General features: G+C 44.0%; 2 protein-coding genes across 5 annotated transcripts in view; both read left to right on the top strand.

Annotated features, from left to right (window-relative positions):
- Positions 1–16,672, top strand: part of Tsen54 (tRNA splicing endonuclease subunit 54) — a 55,491-nt gene that overhangs the window by 14,596 nt on the left and 24,223 nt on the right. The window contains exon 9 of one of the 2 annotated variants that reach the window (XM_065454179.1): positions 279–459. In XM_065454179.1, the coding sequence (XP_065310251.1) occupies positions 279–435 (157 nt within the window). In that variant the 3' untranslated portion in view covers positions 436–459. Of the gene's footprint in view, positions 1–278; positions 4,309–16,672 lie in introns of those variants that run through there. The other variant, XM_065454178.1, reaches the window with a different exon arrangement.
- The window catches only part of LOC135920113 (eukaryotic elongation factor 2 kinase-like), a 36,055-nt gene continuing 24,223 nt past the window's right edge, over positions 4,841–16,672 (top strand). Inside the window, exons 1-3 of one of the 3 annotated variants that reach the window (XM_065454180.1) lie at positions 4,841–5,269; positions 5,372–5,441; positions 14,907–15,280. In XM_065454180.1, coding sequence (XP_065310252.1) covers positions 15,070–15,280 — 211 coding nt within the window. In that variant the 5' untranslated portion in view covers positions 4,841–5,269; positions 5,372–5,441; positions 14,907–15,069. Of the gene's footprint in view, positions 5,270–5,371; positions 5,442–6,029; positions 6,179–6,301; positions 6,320–14,906; positions 15,281–16,672 lie in introns of those variants that run through there. The other 2 variants (XM_065454181.1, XM_065454182.2) reach the window with 2 other exon arrangements.

Below are 16,672 nucleotides of genomic sequence, written 5' to 3'. Positions count from 1 at the left end.
TATTACTACATCTGCTTGTTTCCATAAAGATTAGTTTTGTGGTGAGCGGCAGCCGTAGCGTAGCTACACTTTACGACTGTTTTGATCGCATCAAGCCCCGCTGACTTTCACTGCTAGCAAATTGACACTGCTTTCACTGCTCGCTGACTTTCACTGCTCGTGTGGTGGCAGCGTGGAGCCCTTAGTACAGCTGTGCTAGGCGCTTTCTTGTGCATAAAATAATCCGTGTGGGTCAGCTGTTCCCAGTGAAATTGCAACGTCTTCTGTATCTGCGGCAGGTGGGAAGACGGCCCGGCCCGGCTGCGAGACCTGAAACGTAGACAGGCGACCGTGACCGACAGCGCCCCCCTCGTGTTTGCGACGGTGGACCACGGCCAGGTGCATCTGTATGCGTTTGACGTGATGGAGGCGCCTCGTTTCTTTCCGGCGCCCTGAAGTCGGAGGTCGCTTTGTTTCAGGGTACGAGATCCTCGCGTGATGCCTCGATATTGCGTGGGGGTGGGGAGACTATGTTTCTGGAACGTCACTAGATCTCCAACTGGTCCCCAAGCCACCTGCTTTTGCCCGGCTGACTCCAGATGTGCCGGCTTCCGATTGCTGCAATCGCACACTGCCACTAGGTTGTACATCAGCAGGCAAGCAGAAAAAAAAAAAAGAAGAAGATTGCGCATTCAAGAGATGTAGGCCCCATTGCTACCAAGTTCGAACTTCAGTAGTGCTGTTTATAGCGAGTCTTGAATGCTGTAGAAATTTTGTACACTGTATAATCGAGTATTTTTTTATAGTAACGTTAACTGGAACGATCGTCGGTACGCAAGTCTAGCAATCCAGTCTTATTAGAAAGGTTTTGCACTTTGTTACAGTGTTCCGTTACCGGTATTGCCCTGACTTTCTGCCAGCTTCAGCCGTTGCTGGTTAATCGACGCGGTGTATACCCCTGGAATGGATTAGCTAGTGCGTGAAAAGGTGCCAGGGAACCAGCTTGACACGTGCTAGCATGGAAGTAACACAATGGCACTTGAAAAGTTCACCTTGTGTTGCTTTTTTTTTTTTGCATGTGCACTTAACAGTGCACCCTTCTTCTGCTGGCTGCCGCTGTTGGAAACTGTGTTCGTGATGTCGTATATGTCTGTGCGTTGTGATCACTATGTGTGCTGGGTTCGGTAAATGTTTTTCTCTGGCTAGTTGGTTTACGCCTGTGAAGCTTAACCTCCTGCACAAAAACGCGCAGCTGTGGTCAAATGAACAAACACAGATCGGATGGAAAGCTGGTCTTCTAACTTCATTTCGTTCAGGAGCGTTACAACAGAATTCTTACGCTTACTGAGGCAGGAATCGACTTGTTTGAAATGCTTGTTAAAGGCTGTCGAAAGAGCCCGTCCAGCAGAATGGTGAAGCTGCCATCCTTTAATCAGAAGTCGGAGCAGTCAGCTGGGATGCGTCTGCCTTAATACACAGTCGTGTCCTGTAGGTCATGTTGCTCACCTCAGTCTTCTAATGACAGAATGCTAAGGAATGCTACTGTAACGCTTCTGAAAGAAACAGAGTTAGAAGATCCATGCCTCATCTTGTCTATGCTTGTTTTTTTGTGTGTGTGTGTGTGTTTTTCATTTGTTCATTTCTATGCCTCCACACTTCCGTGCACAGATCACCTGCATCATTAACAGAGATGCAGGTGTTGCTTCAGGTGAAGTTATAAAGAAACATCGATGTGCTCTTGTTAGATCACACTATCTCCATTTTTTTTTTCTTTCTGCAGTAGTTAGAAAGTTTACTTAGGAATATTGTGGATGCAACAAAGCCCGTTTGCATTGTACTTGTGAAATTAGAGCCCAGTAGAGATTCGACTGGGTTGTTTGTCTCAAGCTTTGAATCTCACTGCATTTTCAGTGGCTTGGACATTTGCAAGAGATGTGTAGACCCGATTTTCTTTTTACTGCATTCATTGCATTAACTTTAGTGTGAGGTGAGCAGTAGTTGTAGGCATTGAGATCCAATTTTCAGCCAGATGCTATGCATGCGTCAACTTTCACTTTCGTGAGTTATGCTGCACGTGCAAATATCCCCTACACATCGCAACTAGGGCATCTCGTGCCAACAATTGAGCATGGGTTTGAAAGAATGTATTCATGGTTTGTTGACACTTTTGCATACCTGACTTGAAAGATCTGCAGGCTTGTCCTGCTACATTCTGCAGGGGCGCCAGAAAATAAACAATCCCGTGCTTCACGTTGGGATTTCGCGGTCCCTTCTTTGCACATTGCGAAGCCAGCGAGGTCATCTACGTGACATCACCTGGGTAAAAGCCATCAATTGGCCGACGAGAGCTGGCCGTGTATTCTGAGAAGGGAGGGGGTGCTTGCCCATCATGTGCTACCCACCCTTCCGTGAAGCTTCCATTCAGACGGCATTGTGCAGAAGGTGACCAGCGGGTGGGACAATGGGCGATCCCTTTTGGTTGGTTGACGCGACTCGTAGCCTTCCAACACCGCATGGTGTGGGCCGGAGCATGTGGCGAGGAGAAGAAAGCAGCTGGGGGGAGGGTAGCGAGGGCAAGTTAAAAACTGCGGCCGCCACCTAGCCCTTGATCAAACGCCTGCAACTTCGCTATTATGGCATCATTTTGAAAGGTTTTACTGCTGGTATGCAGTGGCCGCTACGTAACAGGATCTTGAGTTCAGAGTGGTTTAAGCGCCCTTTAGGATTGGAACCGCTCTTGGAGACGGAACTTTGGAAGACGAACATCTGTGCTGAAGTCAGGGTTGGTGCCAAGAAGATGGCACAGTTTATTTCGTTGTTCGAAGCTATGTTGCCAACTGTCAGTGCAAAACTTTTTTTTTTCCACTGTGCAACTGCGTCAACTGAGGAGTTGGAGAACCTGTACTTGTGTGAAGTCGGGAATCGTCGTCTATGCAGTGGACCCCCCAAAAAATGAGAGAATTGTGTCTGTGTGTGCCCAGGCCTGTAGTGAATAGAGTAGACATTCTCCTGTGTTTTGTACAACTTTGGGTAGAGAACTGATTCATTTCTAAATTGAAGCACGATGTGCTATGTTCCACCTGCATGCAGCGCTGCGAGTGCTAGCACAAGTAATGTGTACAAATGTATATAAAATAAAGTGGCCCCACACACGTAAATGGGCAGGGAGCAGAAACGTCATGTCCCCAGGCTTTCCTTTTTGGCTTGTAGATAGCCTATTTAAGACATATGCGATGCTGTTGTTCAGCTGTGTTTATTGCCTGCTGTGTGACCAGGATAATCATGCAATTATAGAGAAAGAAAACCAAATTAAGGTTTTAGCAAAGTGAGCTAGCAAGTAAAAAATTATGCATGCCACCAAATTAGGAATGACCAAGGGCATAGTAACAGCATTATTGTAGTCTAATTCAAAGGAGTCATTATTTGAGGACAAACTGCTTATTGTTTCTTAGTCCTCAATGAATATGCAATTTTCTTTTTTCTTACTTCCTGAGGCCGCTTTAAAGCTCTTTCATCGGTGATGTGAGAATTGAGCCAATCTTCTGCCCTGAATTTGGTAACTGCGGAAACTATTGGTACCAGCCCCTAATTATCGTTGTTACTCTGCACAAAGTGCCCTGGAAACTGAACTGCCTCCTTTCTTTTTCTACCACTGTGTGGCAAGGCCAAAGTGACTGTCAGCGTTTGCCTTGCGAAATACATATGGCAGCATTCCCATGATTTTGTCTGGTTATCATCGGCAGCTTACTTCGTTTTACATAAGAGAAATTGTAGAACAGCAAGGTCTGTTGCTGTCATTTTCAATGACTTGTTTCTATAGGCAGCTATTCCCAAGTAATTGTACAAGTTGTTTATTGCACAGTATATGCATTTGACAGATCCTAAACCATAATAGCCTTCATGTTCAAGGTAAATTCTGTGGAATATGTGAGCATTGTGTACATATTGAAATCATGTGGCATGTGCAGTTTAATCCATCTATTGAAAAGATAATTTTATATGAATTTGTAGCCTGCATATTATTTGTATATGATCAAAATGACGCAAAAGAGCAACATTTTGTCATTCTGATGGTTTTTCATGGATTGCGTGTACTTCCAACAATTTTGGTTGTTACGTGCTTCGTGTCCACTTGCACATCTAGCTATGTACAAATGAATTCATTAGTATTATGCATGCCACTCTTGCTTTTGCACCCCTAGTAAGATGTACATATACTGTCTTATGTTTACATACACACCCTGTAAACATCATATGTCACCTTGCGATGTTCACATGTCGGGTCGATATTTCATATTTACGCAGAATACATCTGTTGCTCACCCCCTGCGTACCTTGTCTTTCTTGTTTGGCTTCACGACGTCTTGACACACGACGGCGTGGATTAAACCGTGTTCTCTCTAATCTGGGTCTTGCGCTGCCCAGTGTTTATAAATAGGCGCATTGCGTGGGTGCAGTATCTCGTGTGTCGGGTCGCGCCGCATGCTTTTTGGCAAACGTCGCACTCGTTGCCGGGATGAAACAAAAAAAAAAATTTAAAAGAATTGTCTCGTTCGCGCAATGGCGGAACGAACCGCGGGGCCGGAGTAAAAATACCTCAGTACGACAAATATTTTCGGGTCCGGCGGCGCGAGGCGACGCGATTTTCGTCTGCTTCTTCTCGTCTGCCTTTCTGTTTTTTAAACCTAACTAGAAATACTTTCCGACGCTGTGCCACTACAGCATGCTACAGCTGTAAACTACGGCGGCGGCGCGGTGGCTCCATCTTGCCTCGACTCCGGGATATGGGCCACGGTCGCCGCACAAACAGTTCACGCACAAACATCGATCTCGCACAAACACGCACACATCGCGGCGACCCGGCGCTACGACGACTACTGCGACGGGAGAGTGCGCGCTGCGCGGTTGGTGCGGCCGTGTCGTGAATCTTCGCTCGCTGCGTCGGTCACTCCCATATGTTCTAGCGTTCGCCGGGACGTCGCCGTCGTGCATCGCATTCAGCCGGAAGGTATCGCCGCCGCCACCGACTCCCTTTTAAAAGGAAGCCCGGAAGAGAAAGACGAAAAAGCCGAGAGGTTCGCCCGGCGGGCTTGGTCGAGCTCGAGGCGAGAGAGAGCGTGCGAGCTAGTGCGGCGCTTGGCGTAGAGGCGAGCTCGTCGGGAGAGGTTTCGAGAGGCAGCAGCAGGCCGCGCACCAGGGAATGCAACCCGTACTGCCGTCGATGCGTCGTGCCCAGCCCACAGGCCAACCTGACAGGTTCGAAAAGCGCGTTGTGCTTCTTCACCGAAAGGTAAGCCGCATGCCTCTTTTTATTTTGGAACGAAATGTGTGCGTCGCTTCCACACCGCGCGCACGGCAGAGTCGATAGTAATGGATGCACGCCGCGCCGCAGCTGTTGCCGCTCGATGACTTCGACGGGAGACTGCTGAAGCTCGACGAGACCGCCTGGCAGGCCGTTCGAGGTAAGCGAATGTTACCATCTCGACGCGTCGTGCCACGTAGTGGCAGGTATGCCTCGCGGGACACTTTGCACGATGCTGCCCCAGCAACGCGCGCGCGACGTTGTGGCGTGCACCGTTTATGTTTTTGTTTGCTCCCCCGCGGAGTGCCGCCATTTGAACACGTGGTGGGTTGTTTGGGACAGGAACCTTCGAATTCGTCGGCGGCGGAGTCAAGGTTATCGCTGCCTAGACGCGCTGTCAGCGTGGGTTTGCTGTCACACTGTTGACACCGGGTGTTGACGAGCGCGTTATCGCCCCCGTCGCCCCTACAAGACGATCGACCGGCCAGAGATAGATACTGCAACGACTCTATCCCAAACGGGTTAATAAACGACCGTCAGCGGCGCGGGCGGCTGTTTTTCTGCCGCCCGCACTTTCGGCTTTTCTGTTTTTGTCGGACCACTTTTCTTTCCTCATTTCTCGAATGCGCGCGTTCGCGTGCTGTGGGCGCACACTTCTCTAGTTTTCCTCGTACGGGTTCATTACATTAATCGCAGGGTCGTAAATGGCGAGAACCTGAAACGTTCCGGGGCCGGGGAGACGTAACCGGCAAGATCATATGACACCCCGCTGTGAGAAGCAGGGCGCGCAGCTGTGTTCGCAGTCGTCACTGGAGCGCGTTAACGTCGAGTTATACCGGAGCAACACCTGTCTCGCTTGACGCGTTTCTCGGATCGTGAAAGAAGCTAGCTCATGCCGTGAGTCACGCGTATATATGTAAACGTAAACAACAGTGCATTGCTCTGGGATGTTCAACCCACCGCGGGGATTCGATCCAAGATCAAGAAGCCGATTCGAGTCAGTCTGGCCGGCTTCCAGCATTGGTGACACGTGCCAAAGTTAGCAACAGCTACTCGCGTGTTCACGCTTCGAGGCACTCCGCCTGCTTGTGTTTGTTTGTTTGTTTGTCGATCGAGCAGCACCTTTCGCAGTGCAGCTACCTGTTTGTTTATTACAGTTCGTGTCAAGGCCTTCCCTAGAAGCTCTGGTGTATCTAATTTCCGATTGTTGAGAAGTGAAAAATAGAGTTCTCGGTTCATGAATTTCATGAGGTGAACGTGTTCAGCTTGCGCGCACGTCCGACTGTTTCCCCGCCAGCATTTTTTTTTTCTAAGAAAGCATCTGGTCTGGGTTTTATTATAGAGGCTAGAAGTTATTAGCATACGTTGTTTTCTCTGGTAAACAGAATGTGGGTGGTAGACTGCAAGCATAATCATTAATAAACCACGTTTGCGCCTCAAAAAATACCACCACTACTAAAAAAAGAAAATTGAGATTTTCATGGCCATATTGTTGTTTCTTCCCTAAAAAATCTAAGCGTCGATTAAAAGTACTTAATTCTCGTGGTCCGAGGACCAAAGCTGTGGATATCTTGCCCATTCATTGCTGCAAACTGCAAAAGTGGAGCACGACATATAATCGACCACACATTCTGTCCTGGTTGTGCAACAGTACAGATCCAATGAGTTAATCCATTTCTTGAGGCACTTGCTGCGCAAGCACTTCTCTGAACGGACTTTATGACCTCCATACTTCTTGGCTGCTTGGTTTGTTTCTATACTCTTTCTTGCTGATAGGCGGCAGATTTCATTTCGTAAATGTGCATTCCTGGCGTCTGGTAATAAAGATACGCACGCCATCAGCTACATTTGCAGCACTCTTCTAATCGTAGCAGATATGGTTTTCTCCATCTCTGGCACTGGTTAAGTTTGGTAACACAGGCTGTAGTGTAAGCAAGGCTTTCTTTTTTTATTATTATTATTATTATTATTAAAGACCAAAGTGCACCTAAAGAACGAATTTCAAGTTAATTCTTGATGCAATTATGCGAAATGGAAGAACAGATTGTACAAGTATTGCGACAAAAATTTGATTTGCTTGCAACATCAATTTTTCGTTAAAGTTGGGCATTTTCGAAAGTTAGGCTGCTTAATTAATCGGGGTCTGTAACCTGGCCGTTTTGGTTAGCATACAATTTTTACCTTGTTTCCTAGTAGTGTATTTAGCTTTTTTTTTTCTCAGTCCTTGTTGCACAGTTCTTCATTAAGGTTATTTGCACTCTCTCCAATTCTATACGAGTTGCATTGTACCTGATTCAAGCTCAGTTTTACGTTGTGGTCATTGCATTGTTTTTTGTTTTTAAACCATGCTTAACCATATGTCGAACGAACATATTGTGATGGTAAAGAAGGAAGTTTTACAGCCTCTTCCAGACCTACATAAATATATTGCTTTTCTAAATTCATTTGCTTGCAGAGAGAATCTCGTCTCAAACTTCAGTGTTTCAAGCTTTTGCGGACAAGATGTACATTCTAATAGGCATGATAAATTTTAAAGTCGCTGCTACCATATTTTGCAGTGTTAAAACACCATGCTAGCGCTGCACATATATTTTGCTGTTAACATCAGTTTTGCTTTCAACTCAGCTACTGTGACTGTCAGAATGCACATGCGATGTTAACTCTGAAATGCCGAAACGCAGTTACACATCAAGGAAAATTAGAACAACTTGCTCGCATTTATTTGTGGCCTTGAAGAGTACATGAAAAAAAGAAGCAATGAAATTTTATTATAGTGAGGACATAATTAGCACAGTAATTCATTAATTAGTAACTGGCTTTCTGAAGTATCCGCAACTGAAAACTTGTGCCAGCATGTCAAAATGCTTCGATCCGAATCCTGAGGTGTCAAATTTAGCGCAGCATATATAACACCTTTGGGCATCACAGAGTTCATCAGGCTTGCTTTGGCAAGTCGTCCATGCGTTACCAAAGTGATGTCACACTGTGTGCCTTTGTGAAGATGCTTATTCGGGCATAATACGTCGCTGACTAAGCATGTCAGTTTGTTAGGCGTGTTAGAAACAGTCAAGGTTTGGTGCAAGCCCAACTTATTTGAAAATTGTTTTAATATAATTTGCCACAGCTTCATTTAAGCATTTCTGTATTGCTGTGACTGTCTGTGGTTGAATCCAAAGGGTTACAGTTTGGCTGTGCCCTCTCTGGAGTATTGTTTCCCTGTTGGGACATACATACTATGTACTACTATCTGCAAATGCAGTATCAAGAAACCAACAAACAAAGACAGCAAGAACAACATGGGAAATTACTTGTACTTACTCATTGAATTAAAGAAATGATAAATTAATGGAAATGAAAGTGGATGAAAAAACAACTTGCCACAGGTGGAGAACAATCCCACGTCTTCGCAATATGCAAACATCGTACAAGTAATTTCCCTATTGTTGTCCTTGGTGTCTTTGTTTGTTGGCTTCTTATGATATGATTAATAAAGATCGGGCCCCTCGTTTAACCCCAGCTCTTTCGCAGAACCTCCATTCCATAAACTTTTGTACTCAACTGCACATAATATCATGCTCATTGGAGCATTAGAAATCTTAGTGGCCAGTTTTTTGAAGTTATTGAAGTTTTAAAGTTTAACATAAATAATGTATACAATTGCAAAGTACACACTTTTGGGACCCAACAACTTTGTTACCATGTGTTACCATGCTGAAAGTAGCCATTTTTAATGATCTATTCACTTGTATATTAATCCATGCGGCATGAGTTGGTTTAAAAATGCTTTTATGTAAATTTTATAAAGTACCAAATACAAAGTCAATCTCCGTTATGATTGTGTATCATATGAAAAGTAATGAAACGACTAAGACTGCAGTTGGGCATAAGCTGCTAAAGGATAGCTATTATTCCGCTACTGGTAACCTGTGTTTTGCTGCTAACATGTTTAACAGAGGTGATTTAATTAAATAACACATTTGCATATGTGCAACTTAATTACTGCACTGCTCGATAAATCTGAACATCGGTTGCACATCACGCACGTAGAATAAAAAAATTATTGAGAGGCTCGGCAATGTAAATGTTTGACAGCTGCTTGCAAGCTTAATTTAACTGTTGCTTTTGGCATTTCACTCAATAGCATAATGGTTTGGTCTAGTTAGCCATCTGAATAAATTATTAGTGCAACCGTACACACATGACAGGTATATGTGGACACACAGTTGTTCAAACATTTTTTCACTGCACTATTTTGTACGTGCAACAACCTCTTGCAAATCTCGAGTCATCTTTGTTACGTAAGACACACTGACATGCAGCTCACACATTTCGCAGCACTGTTCCTACATGCAACAATCCTAGAAGTCCTGAGTCACCTTTACAATGTACAATACAAAAATTTCTTGTCAGCTGTCTCAAGTGGGGCCTGCCCGTTCAGCATCCGTGGAAGCAGGAAGTTAATCCCATTCTCGAGGCGAGGGTGTCGCAAACGCCCTGTCTGACCTACTTTGGGCAGGGACATTGCGGCTTGGCTCGGCCTCTTTGGCGGCCGTGAGTGTTGTTTTTATTGATCCCAGCCGGGTGATAAGAGCAGATCACTTATCGGACACGTAGGCTTTTCTACGCTCGCAGCATGTTTATTTCACTTTCTTGGCATGCTTCCGTCTTGTGGTTGAGGTCGTCGCACGGCGCAGGGTCACCGTAAATAGCCTTTCAGTTAATGTGAGGCCTTTTAACAGGTGCCTTGAGTAGCTGTGAGGTCTGCGGTTTCTTTCATTGAGTTTATCTTTCTGTTTGCGCTGGCGTCCTTACGTTGTCATTCACACGAGATGTGACGCGTGCCTTGCAATCGTTAGGTGCCTACACACACTATTAGTATAAATAATTGGAGGAACTGGGAGGCTTGGTTTAACTTGGTTAGTAATAACCAAATGAAAGGCTGCATACAATGTGTCATCTTCATTTGGTTGTTACACTAATACTAGTTTTTGTGTAGGGATAGGAGACAATAGGATAGGAGATAGAGAGCAAACGGGTATAGCAGATAATTTTATGGACATTAAGAGAAAAAAAAATATGACGCTGGGCATGTCATGTAATGTGCAGGTTAGATAACCATTGGACCATTAAGGCTACAGAATGGGTGCCAAGAGAAGGGAAGCGCAGTAGAGGAAGGCAGAAGTCTAGGTGGTACAATAAAATTAGGAAATATTTGGGTGCTAGTTGGAATCGGTTGATGTAGGACAGGTGTAATTGGAGATCACAGGAAGAGGCCTTCATCCTGCAGTGGACATGAAATAGGCTGATGATGATGAGGAGGAGGAGACAACTATTAAAATTTGGTTGAACGGTTTCCATAGTTGTAGTTTTTGTTGCATGCAGTCTGTAGGAGACAATTACATTATAAAAGGTTCTATTGAAGCTTGCATTGAATGCAAGCTCATAGAATTACATTAACTTTTTAATTGCTTTTTTATTTGGATTATCTGAGAAGGTGGTGGGCCAGGGGTTTATTAACAGCTCATCAGTAGAATACCAGAATACTACAGTAGAGCTCTGGAATACTGTTGATACAGAAAATATTTCATGAAACATAAAATGGATTATACAAGAAATCAGTAAATGCAAGAGATAATAAACTCTTATAGTCAGTGAAGTGCTAAACGTAATCATGGAGATATAGGGCTGTGACAACGAGAAGCAAAATCACAAGCTGGTTGGACATGTTTGGCATATTGTAAGTAGTGTCCTTTGTTTTTGGTTAAAACCCTTTAATTCATTATTTTGCACCCCAGACAGGTTTTATTAAAATAGAGTTATGCCTGATTTCTTCCCGAGGTTTGCCGTTTTAGTAAAGAATAATGATGAATGCAAGCATCAGAAAAGTAATGAACGTTGGCCACCTTTTGTGAGCCAGTGGTCAAAATATATTGGTGATAATATTTGTATGTGAGTGATATGGGCTTCCTTTTTAACCTAACAACTCGAGTGAAAACTGGGAAATGTGATATATTCATCGCCTGCTAGCCCTGAGTGGACAAAATCATTTTGCTTCTTTAGTTGGCGGGTTTGCGTGGATATGACGGCGGCCCATCACATCACATTTACCGCATGTTAGGCACATGTAAAAGGTATTGATGCGCTTGGAAGGGAACACAATGCTCACGTTCGCTCTGAATTGAAAATTGTAGCTGTGACATTGAGAGGATGTTTACTCAACTATGTTAAGTTCAAGGAAGGGTATCACATTGGCCTAGTTCGTATTCCACTAATTTTATTGCAAGAGGATTTGGCACAAGCATAAAGCGTTAAAACAGTACAGGATGACAACAGACAGAGATGAAAGACTTGACAGGTCTAGGATGGACACAGAAATTTTTTAAATTCATATGCTAATGTACATCAACAAGGGCTTGTAAGGGAAGGAAAAGCGTCTCACCTATTCCAAAGCTTGCCCGTGTGTATACTGTACTGTTTTTATTTGTTAAGCAAAGTGCGGAGTACAAAGTAAAAAAGGGGATCGCCAAACATGCTTCTATTTGTTGTTTTTGTTTATGTGATTTATTTTCAAAGCATGAAAAATGCCTGCCAATGACAACTTCTATAAATGAGTTCATCACGTGACTTCTCAGCTGCTTTCTGTGTCATGAGATGTTCTTGTGAATGATTTTGCTTGCTTATATACATTTGTGTTGAAAAAGCGACCATCGCATATACTAATCATTTGTGAAAGTTACCAGGAAAACCTGTAATTTGGGCTGCCAGACAGCAAGAACCCCAATTTCTCTCCGTTTTTTTTTTTTTTTTCTCTTTAATTATAACACCCGATTTTTGCCCCCAAATGTAAATAATATAAATCCTGAGAATGAACCGTACTTACAAACCATTCTCTGTAAGTGTTTAGTGATCCTATTTTATGGTCCCCCCCCCCCCCCCCCTTCTCTATGGTTCTTTTTTCTTTTGATTGAGCCCATAGCTCATTTGAAGGGTCACAGCCGTGTAGCTGGAATATTGGAAACTATCCTAATTGAGCTACTTTCAGCTTAGTTTAGTTTATTCAGCCATACTTGATCGCAACCCTGAGAATGAACAGCGTTTATAGTTCTTGACCAAGTCTGTCAGCATGAGGATGCAATGCAATTTGACGGCATGTTTGTCACTTTACGCGGGGCTTCGAAGCATGCTGTTTTGACAGGACTTGTAAATTTAATGGAAAACCACTGTCCGGCCACTACAGAAGGCACACGTTTACAGAATAAATGCGATGAGGTTAATGAAATGTATGCTTTTAAATCTAGAAAGTTTGCTGACACGTATGAGTTATCTTTGAAGCAGGTCGCTCACGTTTAGGCTTAAAAGCAAGCATTGCTGCCAAGTCAACCCCGTATTCCTTATTCAGATGTGCGTAAAGCGCATAAATGCTCTGAATTGACAACTGCTCAACTGATTTTAATGAAATGTGTTGCATTTATGAGTCGAAGCTGAATTCTATTGACCGTAGGCAGCAGGTTTTTCACTTAGGACTTCAAATTTCTTACAAAAATTGCACGAAATCGGTAAGTTTAAAGAAAAAAAGGACAACACACAAAGTTTACAAATCTGTAACTCTGCACCAAAAACAAATATCGCACTTCTGTGAAACTGCATCTGTTGGAGCATGTGAAGTGTACAAATTTGGGACATGATTATACAGCTTACTTATTAAATTTATGGCTTGAATGAAAGTCAGCCTCCTGCTGTTGCAAGATTTTAACTTTTTTTACTAATTGCAGCAAACCTAATCAAATCCGCATTTTTCCTTAAAATTTAAAGTTACTCTCTAGTAGAAACTTGTTCCAGGTTTCTTAAGAACCTGATGCACTTGTGGGAGGTGGCGCGAAGAGGTAGCCGCCATAGCCACAGTTTATTTGTGCCAGCCAGTCATGGTGCCAGGGGATCCCTGGAGCGGCGCCGCTCAGGTGGAGCACGGTAGCACGTTCTATATCTCGCCCTGCACGTGAGCCGCCGTCTTCTTCACCGGCTCAGGAGGCAATAAGTCGCACCACTGCACACTGCTGACTGGATTTCCTAAGGTGTCTTGTGCGCATTTTTTGTTTTGAACCTATTGTCAATAGTCAATACACAACCACAATAGTCAATACACACAAAAGCCCGATGGTGCCAGCTTGGGGCCATAAAGTAGTTTGGGAGAATCTGGGGCCTCGCTGTGTCAATTCTTTTATTCAGTGTTATGCGAGCAAACATGCTGAAGATAACTATACTCTTCCTTTAATATGTTTAGAGACCAAGTATCCTCAGTGCTACTTCCATGTTTAGTGTATTTGCCTACATAAAAATTCTGCCATAAAACATCTCGTCGTGACTGTTGACATCGCTGCTGATAGCACTGAAACAATGCAGCACCACCCACTGTATTGCCATCGCAAAAACGAGTCATATGTGAAGTACGTACTGCAGCACAGCTCCTCTCATGAATCCCTCTGGGCTTCGTGGCGCCATCTAGGGACGGCACCACGAAGTCCACACCTGGCTGGTTCCTTAATAAATACAATGTGGGTTCGATTATACCCAGCACCAGAAATTTTGAAGGATTTTCTTTTTAAAGGTGATAGTTTTCTTTAGAACTTCCCTCCACTTTGCTGTTTGTCAATGTATAGCCAACTTGGGACACTAGATGTCACTAGTTTTCACTAGAAATAAATAAAATAAATAAAGAAAGAAAGTCCGGGGTCGGTTTCGAGCTCTGGGCCCCAGCACAGAAGCTTGATGCTCTAACCACTAGGCAACGGAGGCATGTCTGAAAGAAGTGGAATAAACTTGTTTAAGCTAGCACTTAAAAAGGCTTAGCATGTTAGTCACATAGTAACAGCCTACTTATAAAAATGAATGCATGCATCTTCTAGAGGACCATCAAGAAAGAAGTTATGGGACATAGTCGTCCCATAAATTGTGCTCTGATATGCTCTGGCAAGGCCAATTTCTTGGTAGTGGGTATGAGCCATATCCCTTGGCAACAACAAATTCACCAAGCACCTCTCAGTGTGCTGTTGCACTGTCTGCAAGGTCAAGCATGTTGTGTCTTGAGATTGAACCTTTTTGACGCCAACTTGAGTAACTGGGTATGTGCCGCTGTGCTAATCTTCGACCAAGAAGATCCTTTAAAATTTATCCGGAGCTTGGTGAAATCAAACCCACACCACACGCGGACTTCACGGTGGCAGCACTACGTAGCGCAGCGGGAGCAGTGGGAAGTGTGAGAGATGAGCTCGGCTGTTGGCACGTTGCTGCGTTGGCGATACTGTGTGTCGCTGCATTGCTTCGATGCTGATCGCTGTAATGTCTGCATCCATTGTGAGGTGGATTCCGTTTCAAATAAATAAATACCTGCGAGTGAAGGATGAATGTCTAGCTGTAGTCCTGTGGTGATAGGTAACAGCAGTCATGCTCGGCACGTCATAACTTGAACCTGTTCTAGGCTCAATAAATGTTTGGCTATTTCTGGCTCATACTTTTGCCTGTTTCACGCTATGTCATCCTCCAATGGGGGTACCGCTGTAAACCTCGTCTAAAGACCAGATCGGTTTTGTTACCACCCCGGACAAAGCCATTCAGTTTGTTTTTGCAGAACCCCTGGTGTGCCCTCCCCTCCTCTGGTCCAGCGCAGCAGACAATGCTTCAAATGCCCACGTCAGTGCCACTGCCGTCGTCGTAGTTGAGATCTGAGCAGGCATCGTGTCCGGAGGAGCGAAGTACCAACACTAGCGAGCTCGGGAGGAGCGACGGAGGCGATGGCGGAAGAGCATGCAGATCTGGAATTGCGCCCGCTGAGCATCGAGGACATCCGGAGCAACCCCAACGCTCTGCGCGAATGTGATGACGGCGGGCGTGGTGAGGCCGATGGACCGGGTGCTTCCTCGGCAATTTTCTCGGTGGCCATGGGTCTCAAGCGCAAGAAGGTCGTCAGCGACCCTGTCCGCAGCCCTCGCAAGAAGCTTGAAGGTGAGTCAGCGCCGTCTTTTCTTTTCTGCTGTTGGGCCAGTTGCACATTCTGTGTACTGTCATCTGCTTTTGTGTGTCTCAGCTGCTGAATCTATCTATCACCTGCTCTTCTCTATCCGTGCCAAAAATTTGCTGCAGAATTAAGATCTTGTTGACCAGAGTGTGGGTACGGTGGCTGGCAAAAAGGGATAGCACAAGTGCTGGTTGCTATCGTATAGACACTTCTTTTTTTTTTTCAGAAGACAAATATGTATGTTAGAACATTGTTGATGTGTTCCCTGTACATAGGATTTCTCTTTTTAGGCATTCATGATGGAGAAAATTGAAAATATCCAGTCTGAGCTTGTCACAATATCATACAGCAACACTTGCAAATATATGCAGATCCGTTAAGGTAGAGACATAGTCTTGCAGTCCCAGCACTGAAATCAAGCCTATTGTAGCAAACAAATTGCACTAAACCAACAGTAGAAACTAAAAACATTTTGCAACAGTGAAAAATAGAAAAAGGAAAGATCTGCTTATATTTTAATGAAAGAAAGAAAAGAATGGGATATACTTTGATGGAAGTGCTACCAGTGCGACTGTGCCAATTCATAAGATTGTGAACAGCATAAAAAACAACACCTGAATTTTTCTTAATCTATTAATGGAAAACTCGAATGGCAAGAGCTGTACAGGAAAAAAAAGGGACAGTGTTTACATGCATGCTCAAATGCCTATTTACAGGAATTCAGGAATCACAGGAATTGTAGTTTTGTTGTGGACATAAATATTTCTGAAGTATGTTTTGAAGCTTTTGTATTTGTATATCACTTATGGCAAGTGCAGCCAGAGAGAGAAGTCGACACTCAGAAGAGTGTTCTTCCAGAAGTCTTAGAAGTTGGGTCTTGTTGGATTCCTTGATGCATGCAGAAGCCATTGATACCCTGTTTAGCGAAATCTGAGGAACTGATTTTTCACGAACCTTTCTAGAAAATTAAATAAAGGAAGCGAGTGTAAAATTGGAAACAAATGAGATAAACAGAAGTGAGTCTCATGTTTGAAATAAGTACATATAATTAAGGAATACACATATCTACAAGTTTTCAATGCCTTAAGTCAAAGAACAATGATTTATAAATATCTTTGGTCTAATATCAGGCTTCCCTCTAAACTTTCTTGTGACAATATGCATTCTTCCATGTGCCATCGATCTTGCCTTGCCAGCCAGTTATTGTGTCCATTTGTCTTTTGGTCTTCTGTGGCTATTGCACAACTTTAGCCATGCATATGCGAGTTTCAACATGCTATAAGCTTTATTGTCCATAAGGTGTGTTACATTGTGTGTGTGTTTTGCCTGTTGGCTGTTCATGTGGCCTTTATACAATCATGCTAATGCATTCAACCATT

Source organism: Dermacentor albipictus, chromosome 8 (assembly GCF_038994185.2).
Source record: "Dermacentor albipictus isolate Rhodes 1998 colony chromosome 8, USDA_Dalb.pri_finalv2, whole genome shotgun sequence".
NCBI lineage: Eukaryota > Metazoa > Arthropoda > Arachnida > Ixodida > Ixodidae > Dermacentor > Dermacentor albipictus.
Note: the sequence above shows the minus strand (reverse complement) of the source record. Positions and strands in the feature narration are given on the sequence as shown.